The 18,881-nt window shown below is 37.6% G+C and overlaps 1 protein-coding gene across 3 annotated transcripts in view; it reads left to right on the forward strand.

The window, feature by feature from the left end:
• The first annotated feature begins 951 nt into the window (after positions 1 to 951).
• Positions 952 to 18,881, forward strand: part of LOC100020306 (mucin-16-like) — a 42,960-nt gene continuing 25,030 nt past the window's right edge. For 2 of the 3 annotated variants that reach the window (XM_056798747.1, XM_056798749.1), the window contains exons 1-4: positions 953 to 6,509; positions 17,180 to 17,307; positions 17,429 to 17,496; positions 18,613 to 18,782. In XM_056798747.1, the coding sequence (XP_056654725.1) occupies positions 6,485 to 6,509; positions 17,180 to 17,307; positions 17,429 to 17,496; positions 18,613 to 18,782 (391 nt within the window). In that variant the 5' untranslated portion in view covers positions 953 to 6,484. Of the gene's footprint in view, positions 6,510 to 17,179; positions 17,308 to 17,428; positions 17,497 to 18,612; positions 18,783 to 18,881 lie in introns of all 3 variants that reach the window. The other variant, XM_056798748.1, reaches the window with a different exon arrangement.

The following is an 18,881-nucleotide window of genomic DNA, read 5'->3' on the forward strand; positions in this document are numbered from 1 at the left end:
CACATCTTTGCCTGATGGTACCATTTCCCCATCAGATGACTCCTCGGTGTCCACAATGACTGCCAACAATACTTCAGGTCAGTAGAAGCCTCCTTTTTGCTTTCTCTGTTTGACAGAAATTCTTTCCTCCCAGGTCATCCTTCCTCTTTTAAGGGCTTTCCATTTCACCATTATTTGTACTGCTTTTCCTTCATCTCATATTAATTACGTGGTTGATACAGTTGAATGAAGATAGTAGGAGGAAAAATTTGTGGTCTGAAGTCTCTTTATTTTTCAAAATGTTAGAATGAAATAGATAGAAGAAGAAGGTTGTTAAAAGTTTTAATCACAGGGACCAGAGTTCACTGGAAGAAGATTACAAACAGTTTGTTTTTCTCAGAAGCCTTCTTCAGTATATGCTCTGTATAGGCTTTGTAGTAAGACTCTTAATATTTGAATTAAACATCGAAGCTCATCTATCACTAAGGGTTTTTTGATCATCAGAATAGATGATTACTTATCCAACTGGTGTGTTGTATCTACCTGCTATTCCTTGAGTATCCATTTCTTTTCCATTACATCAATATTGAATATCTTTTCTATATTTTCCCCTAGGATAATAACTTGAGTTTTCAACCAAAATACCACCTGTTTATTGGCATCAGTTTGAGCACAAACAAATTTACTTATGATAGGCAATGTATTCAATTCAGCCTCAAACTCTTATTAGAGCTGCATGACCGTGATCAAATCAGTGGCCCTTAATTGCTGCCTGCCTCAGTTTCCTCATCTATAATATGGTGAATTTAAGATGAAATAATCAAATAATAGTAGTCTTTAAAAGCACAGTGGTTGTCATACAGTGTTATTGAAACATTATTATTAGCTCTATATTATTTATATATATATATAATTTTTATATATATTATATTACTATATAATATAATTATAATATATATTTCCTCTGTAATGCCCTTCAGGAGATAATACATTGCAGAACATCAGAGGGTTAGAAAATATATAAGTCTGGAGGGGAACATCAAGTTTATTTAGTACAAAGACCCCATTTTACAGATGAGGTTTGCCCAAAGTCACAGCAGGAGTAAGTATCCAAGTTAGGAATTGAACCCAGGTATACAGTACCTTCTATTTCTTGAGCTCCTTCCATTTTACCATGTTGTCTCCTGGGTGAAATCTCTCCCCTGGCTTTTTCCTCTCTGGGTGCCTATTTTGGGCTACTTTGGAGCTTGGATTTCCAAGTTATGTCTCTTAAATCAGTCTTGTCTCCCTCAGATCACTATATAGGAGGGTGGCCTGCCTAAGTGGTCTGTGTGGCTCCACTGCTTGTTGGTGAAAACGGAATAGTCCTATTGGTCCTGGGATATCCAAATCTGAGATATAGTTTTGTAATTGGATTTTCCCTGGAGTCAGAGTAAATATTAATAACAGAATGCATACAATCTTAGGCTGTGAAGTGAGTACCATGCATTTGCTACCTTGCACACTATGAGTTAATCATGACAGATCCCTGGACCCCTCCCTCATTCCTTCCTGCAGACAAAGTAGCTGATGTGGTGTGCACCACACAAATGCTAAACCCAAGAGCAGCAGAAGGTCCTGTAGCAACTGACAAACAGCTTTCTAGCACTCAGCCACCCTCAGTTCTAATCTGGCCTCAGATGTCTCCTGACTGTGTGACCCTGTACAATGCATTTAACCCTCATCGCCAAGTCCTTACCACTATTTTGTACATATAGTATGTATTATTTCAAGGCAGAAGAATGTAAGGGTTAAAAACATGCCCTTAACTATACAGGTTAGTAGATGCTGTGAGAAGGAAATCACTTTAAAAGACTGATATATATTAATTTAAGGTCACCAAGGAATTCAGCTATGTAATTCCTAAATGAAAACTCAAGTCAGCAGTCAACCTTTTATGGAGTTTAATTACAAACAGGAGGAAGAAAGGTATTAGAGATAGAGAGAGAGAGGGAGAGAGAAAGGGGAGTGAAGGGAATAGGGCTTAAATACCCCTTCTGTTTAGGCTGGGCCAAAAGGCCCAAGCCCTTAGATAGCTGAGGCAAAGAAAAGACATCAGTCCCTATCACTCACGTGACCAAAATGGAGAAACAGTCTCAGGGGCCTCCACCTCCAGCTTCCTTCAGAGAAAGCTTCTCCGAGCACAACCTCTCCAACCAACCACCCCTAGTCCTCAGACCCTGCTATCTTTAAGGAAACCATCCAAGTTCCCTCCCCTCAGTTCTCACATTTACCAATCACTGTCCATGTCTTCCCTGTGCCAATGGTGGCTCTACCTTAACCCAGGACCACCCAGAGGTCTGTGGCTTTGCACATGTCTGTTGAAGGTCATATTCTCAAATAATTAAATCTTGATCCTTTGCTGCAACCCTTCCTAAATCCTGTTGCCCTGAGTAGGGTGGAGATTGGAATAATTAAATTTTGATCTATGCTGCAGCCCTTTCCATTGTTTAGCAAAAGGTTCCTGTCCTAAAGTAATCTTAAGAAGGGAGGAGGAGGAACCTCCCTTGCCAATGGGGTTCACATTCCAATAGAGTTCCCACTATCAGTATGAAATTTTCCAAGTATGAAATTTCCCAATGGTGAAATTTCCAACATTTATAAGTCTAAGAAATTTTAAAGTTTACAATGCCTCCTCTTTGCTTCCTCTCCTGGAGAGTGATTCCTTCCTACTCTTTGCAGAAAACCCAGTGAAATCACCTCCAGAGACTGCAGTGAAGATACCTTTGTGAAGGGCACTTGGCTTCAAGCCTTTGTGGCAATAATGCTCTTTTGATCTCTCTTCCCAGGCATATTATATAGGGCCTCCTCTTTCCCCTGTGAGAAATATTTTCGGTTTGACCAACCAATGTAGGCCAGGATAAGAGCCCTTAATTAAGCCTGACCATCTATTGCATTCCCTGTTCTCATCTGTGCCTTCTTTAGACTTCATTTGGGATGAAACAAGGATATTGGTAAAAATAAAACATGGATCCCTTCAGAAACTTTTCTATGATTGGTAAATTTCTAATCAGAATTGGAGGCAGGTAGCCACCTGCCAAAGATAATGGCCTGTTTTTCTATGGGACCTAGCAAGCCACCATCAGGAGTTTTGGGTAGAGTCTGTCCCAGCCTAGACAAATGGACTTCTAGCCCCTGAGTCTACTGTCCATGTTGCATTAGAGAACTCCTCTATCCCTCCTCTGCCGAGGGTTTACCATTCCTGAGGTTTCATTTTCTGCTTTGTGGCAGTAATTCACTGGTTCATCTTTAGAATCTCAGAGGAACAGGCTTCTTGAGAATTGGTTTGGCCATAGCTTTCAAGTCCCCAAGGATTATGGAATGAAAAGCAGGTTATACTTGAGAAAGAGACTGGACTAAGTCCCACCCATAACTGCAGAATCCCCACTCCAGAGTAGCCAACAAGCATCCCCAGTGCAGCATTTCTAACTTTTTCAGTAAGATTTTACATAGAGGAGAACCCACTACTTTCTGGGGCAGCCTCTCATTTTGGGGCAGTGCTCAGTGGTAGAAAGTGATTTCCTGACACTCAACCTTAATTTCTCTTTGTTCTTTTGCATCTATTGCTTTTGTTCTTCCCCTGGGTAACAAACCAAAATAGTGTTTCCAAGAAAACACTTCCAAAGGAAAACCATTCAAATACTTAGAAAACAACCATCATGTTCCCTTTGAGCCATTACTTCTCTGAGTTAAAGTTCCACAGTTACTTCAACAGATACTTAGTGGATATGGTGTTGAGATGTTTTTTCATTCTGGTTACCCTCATAGGATCAGTTATCTAGAACTTGAAGGGGCCTTGGATTTATCTTGTGCTAATGTCTTATTTCAATGTAAAGGAAACTGAGTCTGAGGTTGGACCTTGGTAAACCACTCCAGAGAAGCAGGATGCCCAGACAGTAACAGAGTCAGGCTTATCTCAACATCTGCTGGTGGAGAAACAAGCTCATATCTGTCTACAGAAGGACCAAGTGATGGTAGAAACAGTGTTCAGCCTTTTTTTCAGAGAACACAGATGCTCCTGGAATCACTCAGAATGCATGTATTCCACAGCCCCACAGTCAGACAGGGGCTCCACTTCTTTGCCTAGCCTAAACAAAGGAACCAAGTAGTCCAGGACTGTCCCTTCACCCTTTGTTAGGAGTATGATGAACACTGCCATGATTGGAGCTCAGATTAGCCCAATTGTACCTTTTTCAAAGGAACCCACTGAGTCCCCACTTCCTAAGAGGGGTCCTCCCTCTGTTGCACCAGTGACTGAATTCAGAACCAGGGACAATGGACAGCTCAGTGGTGTTTCCTCCTTCTCCCCCAGTTCCCCAGAATGGGAGGCCATAGAGTTGGTAGTTTAACTGTTTCATAGCTCAGTACACTCACATCTGGACAGTCTCCCTCAGAGGAGCTTGACTGGCTGTCTTCATGGCAAGTCCTGTGAAAGGGTCCAACCCAGAGCCAGATATTTATACTGCTTTCATCCAAATCTCAATTACTACAAGAACTAGGATCATAGAGTGTGTCTCAAACTTGACATCAACCAGTGAAATACCAGCTATGTCCACCAGCAGCAGCTCCCCAGCTTTTTCTGAAGGAAGAATGGGCACTCTATGGCCCTAAGGCTCAGAAGTCACAAGTCTCTCACAACTTCAGCCCGACTTGGCACATGACACTCTTTTCCCTCCAACTCCTATTCCAGTTATTCCTGTAGCCTCTTCCAGTTATACCCATGGCAAAAGAACAGGAGATCTGCTGAAACCACTACTAGTAACAAACAGACAACTCTGTCTCTTAGCAGCAAAGTCAGACATAATCCTTTCTTCTATGAGCACTGTCACTCGAGCTCCAAGCACTGAGTCAGAAAGCAGCACAAGTCACCCCTTGACCAATTCTTTTTCTGAAGACCCCAAGGTGTCCTTAACCACTGTTTCTGCAGAAAAATCCCGATTAGTCACCTCTATTAAATAGCATCCCTTGACAATCACAGCCCAATGGCGGCCAACATACAGAATCAGAGAAAATCTCTCTAATCCCCTTACCCACAGGGATCACAGCCAGAACTTTTACTGTCAAGGTGACAAACAGTACCTATCCTCAGCAATTTCATTGCTCAGCTCAACACCTGAAGTGAATTCAGTTCTGCCTCCTAGTACAATTCCAGGGGATATCCCAAAGAGTTTAAGGTCATGACTCTGGAGAGACAGGTGGACTACTGTAAAGATTAAAATTTTGGGGAGACTGAAGCAAGATAGAAATTAGTTTATCTCTGCAAGGAATATTATATTTTTATGAGGTTTATTGAAGAATAAAATATAAAGAAAACACAAGTAAGAAAAGCACGTGTCTAGGCCCAGAGAGCCTATACACGACCACTCACATCTTGCCTGCTAGGTGGAGAGCCGCATGTGCTCTGAAAAGGAAGTAAAAAAGAAGGCTGAGCCTATTCACAACCAAGTTTAAATACCAGTGAGATTCGAGGGCATTCTGGGGAAGTGGAGCAAGGATTTCTGGGGATTGAAGTCCTGGATTCAAGTCTATTTTTACATTATGCTAAACACAGTGACCACTGCCAATGCTGATTCAGGTTCAAATCCAGCTGCTGGGAACCAGGGTGGAGCTATCTATAACTCAAATTCCATTAGTCACCAAAATTCACAGGGGAGGGACATAGAATCCCTATTATTTTTTCATCCTATACTTTAGTCCAGTGGAACTAATTCAATATCAGCTTCCAATTTGATGCCAGGACTAGGGGACAGCCAATATTCTATGGGTAACATAGGCACAGAGGCCAGCCATTAACTGTGCAATCTCATATCCTCGTATTTATGCAGCACAAACATATGAGTGTGCTGTGGACATTGTCACCCTCAATGGAAAGTAGTCTTTGAGGCCAAGGGTTGTGTCATTTTCCTCTTTGCATCTATAGATTTAAGCACTGAATATTTGTGGATTTGTTTGATAAGGAGACACTGGGGTCTCAGGAAAACAGGCCAAGGAAACAGAGGTTGGACCTCAGACATGTGTCCCATGAAGTGATCTCTTTTAAAACCTGACACCTAGCTTTCTAAGCTCTTGGACTTGGATTTAATCATCTAGGAGGTCTCTTGCAGCTCTAATAATAATAACTAACATCTATATAATGCTTACTTTGAACCAGTCCCTATGCCAAGTGCTTGGCAAACATCTCATTCAATCCTCACACGAACCTTTGAAGGTAGGTGCTCTTATAACCCCTATTTTTAGGATGAAGAACTTGAAGCAGTCAGGGTCAAGTGATTTGCCCAGAGTACCAGAACTAGTAATGTCTGAGGCTAATTTTGAACTCAGGTCTTTCTGACTCTAAGTCCAGTTCTCTGTCCACTGCACTATTTAACTATTGGATCATAGGTAGATTTATTTTCTTCTGTTTCTCTCCTAACCATAGTCTCTCCTCTCATGGCTGTTTTCTCTCCCTACAGGTTATAAACATCAAATGAGCTTCCCTTGCTTCACAAACAGTGAGTATTCTTATCCTGGCACTGAACAGAGGATACAGTTTGTGCATCCTGACCGTGTTCCAATAGCATCTTAGGAAAGAGAAGCTGGGATAGGAGGGCCAAAGAGAGAGAAAGACATAGAAAATCCTGGTTCCTTTCTCATATTTCAATCCCCACATGTCACCCTGTGACCATGTGAAACAGACATAGTTTCCCTTGTATTTTATAGCCCCTCCCTATGATCATACATGCTTATCTGGTCCATAGTTTTCATTCATGATCTTTCTTCCTCAGTGCCTCAGAGAAAAACCATCACTTTAGCATTCTCTCTGACTTCATCCTCAGTTCCTCTCACTGCAGGTAGCATTCATTTGAATTTTTGATGAATGCTGGTAAATTTTGCTGCATTTTTTATGAAGTTGAAAGCTAGCTACTGGTCCTAGACTCATAAGATGACAGACTTACATCTATAAGTGAACTTCCAGGCTATCTCGTTCAATCTATTCATGATAAAATTAAATAAAAAATTTACAATGGAAAAAAAGCTATCTTTTCTACCTCCCCTTAAACTATTACTGTAAGAAATACTTATAATCTAATAAAACAAATTATTTCATTAGCCATTTCAAAAACATATATCCTATTCTGCCCCCTGAATCCAACACCAATCTGTTCAAAAGTATGCTTCATCAATGATTCTCTGGTATTCTGATTAGTCATGGTAGTGATCAGAATACTTAAATCTTTTAAAGTTATTTATTTTTATGATGTTGTTATTGTATACATTGTTCTTCTGGTGCTACTCACAAGTCTCCTCAGGTTTTTCTGAAAATATCTCAAAATTTATTTTTAAGAAAGCCATGATTTTCTGTCTGAAAACTGGTAGTAAGTATCCATTCCAAGGCAGAAAGAATGTTACAAGCTAGGCAACTGGGGTCAAGTGACTTACCCAGAGTCACACAGCCCAGAAGAATTTCAGGCCACACTTGAACCCAGGACCTCATAACTCTAGAGGTGTCTCTCAGTCCATGGAGTTCTTTGCTCCTCTTCCATAATTTCTTATAGCAAAATAATATTTCATCACACTCATGAACATCAGAACTTGTTCAGTCATTCCCCAACTGATGAGAATATCTCCTCAACTTCTATTCTTTAGTATCCATCCATTCCAATCTTTGCCACATTAAAAATGTTTGGAATATATTCCTTAGGATATCTGGTTCTTTTTCTTTGAACTCTTTGGGATATAGATCTAGTAATGATACTTTTTCAGTCAAAGGGCATACGCATAGTTTCCTGGCATATTTCTAGTTTACTTTCTTAAAATTTGAGTCCAATGTGCAGCACTGCTCTAACAATAGTATATTAGTAGACCATTTTCTCTATTACCCATATTGGTCCTTTTCCTTTTTTCCAGCATTTCTAATCTTATCGGCTTATGTGAAACATCTAAATTATTTTAATTTTCATTCTATAATTATCAGTTATTTGGACAATTTCTTCATATAGATACAGTTTCTTCATTGAGACTCCCTATTCATAATCTTTGACTAGTATTGGAGAATCAATTTGATTTTTTCAAAATTAAGTTTTTCTGTCATATGTAACAACAGTTTCTAAATTTTTTAAGGATCATTGAGACACAAATTCCCCCACCCACTCCCCCATTTTGAAATAGTAAGTAAATAATATGTTGATTTTACATATGTAAATATATAAAAATTTCCCATGTTAAACCTTTTATGAAATGAAACTGAAATTAAAAAAATTATAAGGTGAAAATGCTCCTGTTTTCTTCTGGATTTAGAATTCATCAGTTCTTTTTCCCTGGAAGCAGATGGCATTTAAAAAAATCATGAGTCCTGAGGGAAAGTTTTAGATCATTATATTGCTGAGAAATAACTGTTATTCACAGTTGTTCATTTTACTGCATTACTGTCACTGTCTTCAATGTCCTCCTGGTTCTGTTTATTACCCTATGCTTTAATTCCTGTAAATCTTTCCAGGTTTTTCTGAGTTCCTCCTTCTTTTTTCTTATATCACAATAGTATTCCATAACAATCATATATTATAACTTTGTCATTCCCCAATTGATGGATATCCTTTCATTTGCCAATTATATACCCCTCATATCCCCCTCATATCCCCAAAAAGAGCTGCTTTAAATATTTTTTGCACATGTAATTTCTTGCCCCTCCCCCCCTTTTCATCTCTTTGGTAAAGAAACCTAATAATGGTATTACTGGCTCAAAGAGTATGTACTGTTATAGGCCTTTGCCTTTGGGCATAAGTCCAAATTGCTCTCTAGAATGGATAAATAAGTTCACATATTCCATAAAAGGGCATTAGTGTCTCAACTTTTCCATTTGCCCTCCAAGTTTTGTCATTTTCCTTTTCTTCCATCATAGGAAATATTTTTTTCATTGTAAATTATTTATTTAATCAATTTTGAACATTATTCCTTGGTTACAAGAATAATATTCTTTCCCTGCTTTCCCTCCCCCCAACCTTCTAGTAGCTGACATGCAATTCCACTGAGTATTACCTGTGACCTTGATAAAACCCCATTTCCATGTTCTTGGTGTTTGCATTAGGATGTTCATTTAGAATCTTCATCCCCAATCATATCGCCTCGACCCATGTAATCAAGCAATTGTTTTTCTTCTGTGATTCTTTTCCCACAGTTTTTTACTCTGAATGTGGATAGTGTTCTTTCTCATAAATCCCTCCGATTTGTTCAGGATCACTGCATTGCCACTAATGGAGAAGTCCATTACATTCGATTGTACCACAGTGTATCAGTCTCTGTGTACAATGTTCCCCTGGTTCTGCTCTTTTCACTCTGCATCAATTCCTGGAGGTCATTCCAGTCCCCATGGAATTCCTCCAGTTCATTATTCCTTTGAGCACAATAGTATTCCATCACCAAGAGATACCACAATTCCTTCAGTCATTCCTCCAAATGAAGGGCATTCCTTCGTTTTCCAATTTTTTTGCCACAATAAAGAGCCCCAGCTATGAATATTCTTGTACAAGTATTTTTCCTTTTTATCTCTTTGGTGTACACACCCCAGCAGTGATCAAAGGGCAGAAAGTCTTTTAAAGCCCCTTGGTCATAGTTCCAAATTGCCTTCCAGAATGGTTGGATCAATTTACAACTACACCAGCAATGCATTAATGTCCCAACTTTGCCACATCCCCTCCAGCATTCAGAGTGGATGAATAAGTTAACAAATTCCACTACAGGGCATTAGTGTCTCAACTTTTCCATATCCTCTCCAAGTTTTGTCATTTTCCTTTTCTTCCATAATAGCCAATCTCTGATGAGTTGTAGAGTGACAACTTAGAGTTGTTTTAATTTGCAATACTCTATATTATAGTGGTTTAGAACATATTTTGCACATCTGAAGAGAACATTAATTACTTTGAGAATTCCCTCTTCATCTCCTTTGACCATTTTTCATTTTGGGAAAGATTTGTATTCTTGTATATTCTACTCATTTCTCTACGTATTTGAGAAATAAGTCTCTTATTAGAGATATGTGTAAATTTTTTTTTTGCTTCATTATGATTAGTGAATATGACAGTCTCCATCTTATTTACTCCTGGTTATGTTCTGGCCTCCATTTCCCCCAATTTGTGCACTTTTTCTATCAGTTCTCTTAACCCCTTCTCTTACTCCCTTCACTTCCTTCTGTAATGCAGGGTAAATAGATTTTTAATACACACACATATGTTTTTTTTTCATCTTTTGATTTTCTTTGATTATTTCTTGATATCTCATTGGAGTCATTATCTTCCACTTTCAGAATTCTCATTTTTAATGTCTGATTTTTTTCCATTTTTTTAAATTAATTAATTAAGAATATTTTTCCACTCTTGCATGATTCCTGTTCTTTCTACCTCCTGCCTCCCAGAGCTGAAAAACAATTCCACTGCATTATACAATTATTATTGTTCAAAACCTATTTCCCAATTACTAATAAAGTGATTTTTAAAAGTCAAAATCAGGACTTCTGGGTTAAGATGGCTGCTGTGTCTAAGCAGGACTTTTACTCTCCAAACCACCAACCAATATAGAATACCTCAAAAGGACAAAAAACCAAGTTCAGATGAAAAAAGGGATACCACAGTAGAACTCAGCATTGAAATGACAGTCGGAGCCAGCGAATCATAATCTGAATCAACTCTAGCTCCTTGGGAACTAATTAAGACCACCAGGGACTTCTTACCCCAGAAAGCAGCTAAACTTTTAGAACTCCAGAAGACTGAAGTTTGTGTACCTTGGGTACAGAGATAGAGCTGGGAGATATATCACCTCTAATGAAGAGGCAATTAAGGTAATCATTAAAAACTATTTTGCTCAATTATCTGGCAATATAAATATGGAAATCTAGGTGATATAGATGAATATTTACAAAAATATCAATTGCCTAGATTAACAAAAGAAAGCATAGAATACTTAAATAATCCCATATCAGAAAAAGAAATTGAATAAGCAATCAAAGAACTCCCTGAAAAAAAATCCACAGGACCAGATGGATTGACAAATGAATTCTATCAATCATTCAAAGAACAACTAATCCCAATACTATTGAAAATATTTAAAATAATGAGAAAAGAAAAAGAGTTCTACCAAATTCCTTTTATAACACAAACATGGTACTGATTCCAAAGCCACATTAATCAAAAACAGAGAAAGAAACCTACAGACCAGTCTCCCTAATGAAAAATCTTAAATAGAATATTAGAAAAAAGAATCCAGCAAGTCATCATGAGGGTTATTCATTATGATCAGGTGGGATTTATACCAGGAATGCAAGGATGTTTCAGTATTAGGAAAACCATTCATATAATAGACCATATCAACAAGCAAACCAACGAAGTAACATGATTATCTCAATAGATGCAGAAAAAGCTTTTGACAAAATACAACAGTTATTACTATTGAAAACACTAGAACGTATAGGACTAGAAGGACTTTTCCTAAAACTAATGAACAGTATAAATATATCCAAAACCATCAGTAAGCATCATCTGCAATGAGGATAAATTAGAATCATTCCCAATAATAAAAATAGTGAAACATGGATGTGCCCTTTATAACCTCTATTATTTAACATTGTACTAGAAACACTAGCTATAGAAATTAAAGAAGAAAAAGAAATTTATTAAAATAGGCAGTGGGGAGAACAAGCTATCACTCTTGGCAGATGATATGATGGTCTACTTAAAGAATCCTATGGAATCCACTAAAAAGCTGATGAAAAAATCAACAACTTTAGAAAAGTTGCAGCATACAAAAGGAACCCACATAAATCATCAGCATTTCTATATATTTCCAACACACCCAGGCAGCAGATGTTAGAAAGAGAAATTCCATTTAAAATCACCCTAGACAATATAAAATAATTAGGAATCTATTTGCAAAGACAAAGAGAGGAATTATACAAACACAACTACAGAATACTTTCCACCAAACTAAAGGTAGATCTAAACAATTGGAAAAATATTAATTGATCATAGGATTAGCTAACTTAATAAAAATGATCATCTTACCCACATTAATTTACTTATTTAGTGCCATGCCTATCAACCTACCAAGAAAACTTTTTTCTGCATTAGAAAAAAAAACTATGACAAAGTTAATTTGGAAGCACAAAAGATCAAGAATATCAAGGTTAATAATGAAAAAAAAATGTGAAGGAAGGTTGCCTAGCAGTACCAGATCTTAAACTTATACTATAAAGCAATGGTCATCAAAACAATATGGTACTGGCTAACAGACAGAAGGAGAGGATCAGTAGAATAGGCTTGGGGTAAGTGACCTCAGGAAGACAGTCTATGATAAACTCAAAGGTCCCAGCTTTTGGAACAAAAATGCACTATTTGACAAAAACTGCTGAGAAAATGGGAAAATAGTATGGGAGAGATTAGGTTTAGATCAGTATCTCACACCCCACAACAAAATAAACAAAGAATGGGTGAATGACTTGAATATAAAGAAGGAAACTATAGATAAATTTAGTGAACACATAATAGTATACTTGCCAGTCTTTAGGAAAGGAAATAATTTAAGACCAAGCAAAAAATCACAAAATGTAAAATAAATAACTTTGATTACATTAAATTAAAAAGGGTTTGTTCAAACAAACCAATGCAACCAAAATTAGATGGGAAGCAAAAATTGGGAAACATTTTTTATAAGAAACCACTGACAAAGGTCTAACTAATCCAATATATAAAGACCTTAATCAATTGTACAAAAAATCAAGCCATTCCCCAATTGATAAATGGGCAAGGGATGGGACATGAATAGACAATTTTCAGATAAAGGAATCACAACTATCAATAAGCACATGAACAAATGTTCTAAATCTCTCATAATGAGAGAAATGCAAATCATAACAACTCTTATTTACCACTTCACACCTAGCAGATTAGGTAACATGAAAGCAAAGGAAAATAACAAATGTTGGAGGGGATGTGGTAAAATTGGGACATTAATACATTACTGGTAGAGTTGTGAATTGATCCAACCATTTTGGATGGCAATTTGGAACTATGCCCAAAAGGTTTTTAAAGACTGTCTTCCCTTTGATCCAGCCATATAACTGCTGGGTTTATAATTCCCCAAAGACATCAAAGGGAAAAAGACTTGTACAAAAATAATTATAGCTGTGTTCATTGTGGTGGCAAAAAAGTGAAAAATGAAAGGTGTTCCCTTCAAATGGGGAATGGTTTAACAAATTGTGGTATCTGTTGTTGATGGAATAGTATTGTGCTATAAAGAATTATGAACTGGAAGGATTCCATGTGAACTGAACAACCTCCAGGAAGTGATGCAGAGTGAAAAGAGCAGAACCAGGAGAACATTATACACAGAAACTGATACACTGTGGTTCAATTGAATGCAATGGACTTCTCTATTAGCAGTAATGCAATGATCCAAGACAATTCTGAGGAACTTTTGGGAAAGATAGCTATCCACATTCAGAGGAAGAACTGTGGGAATAGAAACACAAAAGAAAAACATCTGCTTGATTACATGGGTTGTTGGGGATATGACTGGGGATGTAGACTCTGAACAATCACCATAGTGCAATCAAAATTCGGAAACAAGTATTCATCACTATATATTTCCTTAATACATGTGACTTAGAATCATTTTGTAGTCCTTATCTTTCCTTGATAAATCAATGACACAAGTAAAACGCAGTGGAATTGTGTGGTGGCTATGGGGGAGGAGGAGGGGAGGGAAAGAACACGAACCATGTAACCATGGGAAAATCTTCTAAATTAATTAATTAAATGAATTTTTTTCATTTCAATGTAAAAAATATAATGTCCAAAAGTCAAAATCCCCAATCATTATCCCAATCAGACCGTATGATGAATCATAAGTTTTTCTTAAGCATTTCTGCAATCACCCCTCTTTCTCTGGATGTAGGTAGCATTCTCTTATAAGTCCCTATAGATTGTCCTAGAACCTTGCATTGCTACTAGTAGAGAAGGTCATTACATTTGATTATGACACAATGAATCAGTCTTTGTATACCATCTTCTACTTCTGATCATTTCTCTCTGCATCATTCTGAAGGTGTCTTTCTGATTCACATGGAATTCCTTCAGTTCAACAATCCTTTCAACACAATACTATTCCATCACCATCAGATACCACCATTTTTCAGCAATTTTCCCATTGATGGACAACAGGAGATGATTTTCTTGAGTGAGGTTTTGTAGTTCATATTCCCTTTGGCCAATTGTACTATCTAAAGTTGTTTTCCTCGGCAAATTTTTATACCTCTTTTTTTCTCCTAGTGTTAATTTTGCCTTTCAAGAAATTCTTCAGTGTATTTTTGTGTATCTTGTTCCATATGGCCAATTCTACTTTTTGAAAGAGTTCATCTCTTCATTGAATTTTTATAAAATGTCTTTTACCATTTCTATATTCTGATTTGAAAGATGTTCATTTCTTCAATATTGTTTGTGCCTTCTTTAATAAGGGGTTGACTTTTTACATGAATATCCTATATCACTGTCATCACTTCTCCTGAATTTTCTTCTACCTCTCCTACTGGATCATTAAATCTCTTTTTGAGCTTCTTCCATCAATTCTTTTTTAGGCTTGAGAGCAATTCTTATTTTTATTGCAAAGTTTGCATGCAGCGGCATTGATTTTGTGTAGACTTCTACTGAGTTTGTGTTTTGGTTTTCTCTGTCACCAAAATAGCTCTCTGTGTTGAATTTCTTTTTCATCTTTTTGCTCATTTCCAGCCCTTTCCTTTCCATTTAAAAATGACAGTTAAAATTGAATCTGTACCTGTGGTGAGTTGAGTACTGCTCCAAGTTTACGGTTCTTTGTACAGCTGCCCTCAGAGTTAAATCTGGGGATCAATCTGCTTTCAGCCCTTCAAATTTGGAATCATGAAAGCAATGGTGTTTTCAATACTCTTCTGGTCTATATTCTGCCTTGTGAGTAACCTTAAGCACCCTTTTCTCCCCTGGAACTGTGACCAGGGAGAGTCTGATTCTCTCCTGTGGCTACAACCACTGGTCTCTGCTAGCCCTCTCCACACTGAGAATCTCTCCCACAGACTGGGATCTGAATATAAGCAATGCAACAAGAATTGCCTTAAGAGTGAGTGAAGGGATCCCATGTAATCTCCTTCTAAGCAATTGTCTGATCCCCCCCTCATTTATTATCTGGGTCTTAATGCTCTAGAAGACTTTCCTGTTACTTCAGTTGTGGTCAAGGCCTGCTGGCTTGGTGGTCCTGCCCTGGTGCAATGTGTTCCACTTCTACCTCTACCACAGTCCATCCCATCTGTCCTGCTAGCTTTTCTAAGTTGTTTTGTGCTGGAAAATCAGTTGTCTTTTTTGTGTTATAATACTGCTCCAGAATTCATTGTAAGACATTTTATCAGGATTTTAAAGGTTAATTTGATAGAGATCAGGTGAGAGATCTCTATATTCTCTATCAATTTGACTCTGCACTTGGCTTTTATTCTTATAAATTTGAATTAGAAATGAGACCCCTAGCAGAAGAATTTGTAGCAAATATTTTTCCCCTCAAATACCTGATTCCCTTCTAATTTTACTACATTGGTTTTGTTTTGAGGGGAAAACAATTTAATTTCATGTAAGCAACATTATCCATTTTACCTTGCTGTCCTATATATCCCTCATGTGATCATGAACTCTCCCCTGTCCATTAATATGTGAGTCAAAAATTTCCCCGTTACTCTCATTTCTTTTATATCAACTTTTTTATTGAAATCATGAACCCATTTGGAATTTATTTTGTTATGTGATGCAAGAATATTGGTCCATTCCTAGTTTCTGCAAAACGAATTTTCAGTATTTTCAGCAATTTTTGTTATGTAATCAGTACTTAACATTGAAAATGGATTAACCTCCTCATTTTACTTGTGAGGAAACTAAGGTAAAAACATAGGACGTGGCAGGGCCACAATTTGAACCCAGGTCTTCTTTCAAGATATGTTCCATGGTCTCTCACAATGTGAGGTGTTACTCCTCCTTTGTGTAATGAATCAGTTGAGAAATAGAGTTGAGACCTGCTATGTGCTCAGTCCCACATTCCTAGGAGTCACATAGCAGTCTGCCATTGCATGGAGGCTTGTTTATTACATAGTTTAGTGATTACATACTTCTTTGGCACACAGTCAATTTTATACATATATGTTTCCATGCAACTTAACAGCAAACACCAAGCCTAAGTAAATACTCAATGAAACATTGTTGCTATAGATGAATGACATAACAACAGTGTGATCTAGATGTTAGTTATCCCTGATCGTAGGATAGTCATTGTTACTTTTGGTCAGCTTTCACAATCAATCACAATTACTTAGGATATGGATAACAAAACATTTTATACCTAGGTGCGTGATTAGAAGGTTAATTTGAGACAGACCAGATTTGGGGTTTCCTTCAATTTACATGTTCAATTTTTTTTGGTGTTACTTTAAAGCACCTGGCAATGTTGCCAGGTTTCTCTCTGCAGTGGAGTGTGTCTTGAAGGTTATTGATGTTCTTGGCTTCCCTGGCTTGTAATAAAAGTGAATGTAACTGTGGAGATAAAAAAGAAGGGGGATAATGATCTTTATGTTTAATTCTGTGAATGTAAACTTTTAGGGTAATAATCTGGGAGGATTAAGGTATGGGATGTATATGTGTGTTAATCCTATAAGTATTTGCTCTCATAGTACTTCTCCTGTATTGGGGAGGAGACAATCATCTTAACAAGACCATTGTAGTAAGGGATGTTGGAGAGAGAGAGAAGTCACTGAGAGGGATCAGTGGGAACCTCATTTTCAGGGAGCTGCCTTGCCAGGCTCCCATCTCCCAAACTGTGACTTTGCCAGACAGTAAGGATTTGTCAGCTTCCCTCAGTCTTCTAACTCCAAGTCCACAATTTTTAACACTGCTAAAAAAATTGTGTATGGCTGGAGGGATCCTCAGAATTTCATTAGTGGGTTCATTCTGCTGAGATTTCCTCTGAGGAAGGACTTGAACAGTGCCACCTGGAATAATGATGATGATCATTGTAATGATCATCACAATAACTAGCTTTTAGATAGAACTTGAAGGTTTACAAAGCATTTCCTCTCATTTGAATGACATTTGCAAGTCTCAGCCAATGGGATACCTTTCCTTTTGTACAGTATCATGGAGCTCTTGCTACAAAACCTTCAAACTCAGCTTCACTATTACCAACATGTTTTACACAACAAAGATGAATCAAAAGGACTCCAGAACATTCAAGGCTGCTGAGCATATCCTACAAATCTTGGTGAGATTCTACTCCCATTCCCTTCTACCTCCTCTGTCCCATGCTACCTTCCATAGCCCTGTGTATTCAGGCTTGCTCTAGCCAGGTATACAGAAGTCCCCTTCTCTCTTTTTGTTTCCAGCTCAAGGTATTGTTTGGAAGCAGCAAGCTTGGCTCTCAGTATTGTGGATGCAGTGGCCTTTCACTGAGGTGAGAATCCTTCAAGACATCATCAGCTCAGATATTAGGGACCAGCAATTTCCATTTCACTCAGATGATGCCCAGGCTGTTTCTTCTGCTTCTTAATAGAAATTCCTTCTTTCCCAAGCTGTAATGGATAAAATCTTCCAACCAAGAAGCCATTAAAATATTTTAGACTCCTTATTCTCTTTCTCAGGTAGAAAAATATTCATTCCCCATTACTCTTTCCAAAGATAAGTTTGCAACTGTTTTCACTTTATAACTCCACATGAAAGGAATAACCTAGGAGGCATCAAATGAGTGCTTAGAAAATGATTGATTAATAAATACATATCAACATTACCTTTCTCTAGAATCATATATAGGCTCCAAGCTGGAAGGGACAGTAGAGGTAACCTGGACCATTCTCTTCATTTACAGATGAAAAAATGAAGACCCAAGGAGATCCCAATAACTTTCCCCAGGTCAAAAATAGTCAGATTTTGAACACTTGATCTTTGATTTTAAATTCATTGTTCTTTCCACTACTCTAAAGAAACTACTGAAAATAATCAGTCCCCACAGACACTTGTAAACACACAAATAAGTGATGTTACAGAGCACTGCCAATTTCATTGTCGTGGTTAAGGTGCTAAGTGTGGAATCAGAAAGAACAGAGTTCAAATTTTCTCTCACTTACCAGATGTGTGATGCTATGCAAGTCACATAATCTGCCTTAGCCTCCATTTCTTTCCTCTATAAACTGAGAGGGCTATATTTGATGGCTTGCAATGTCCTTTTCAACTTTACATCTACAATCATCTCTAAACTTTTATTCCAAGTCAGCCACTTCTCTCAAGAGTGTTCTCTGAATAACTAAATTTCAGAAACTAAACCAGTGGTGTCAAACTCAAAAGGAAATTTCTGAAGCCACTAAATTATACATCAGCAAGGTCCCTATAGCCTGCATTTTGGCTCAGAAAAACATATACATTTATATATATATACATATACATATATATATGTATTACTTTATAAATTAATAAGCTAACACATTAAAATTAGATTGGAACTACCCTTAATATAGCTCATGTGACTCCTAGGAAGGGCTGTTTGAAACCACTTGTCTGAAACATTAATTTCCAGGTCTCTGAGGAACAACATAGCAACTGGAGTAGATATACTCTGCACTTTCAAGAAGGACTCCTCCAACCTTGTCCTGGACAAAAAGGTGGTTTCCTGGGAGCTGACTGAACAGCTCTGTAGAAGAGAGCTAAAACACCTGGTTATAGACAATGATAGCCTCATTGTGAATGGTAACTAGCTTGACTTTTGGGATATGTGCCTCTCTTTCTCTGGATTGTTCCCTTTCCAGAAAACAACTCACCTGCCCCAAATTCTTCTTTCCTTTCGGG

Source organism: Monodelphis domestica, chromosome 5, assembly GCF_027887165.1.
Source record: "Monodelphis domestica isolate mMonDom1 chromosome 5, mMonDom1.pri, whole genome shotgun sequence".
Taxonomy (NCBI): domain Eukaryota; kingdom Metazoa; phylum Chordata; class Mammalia; order Didelphimorphia; family Didelphidae; genus Monodelphis; species Monodelphis domestica.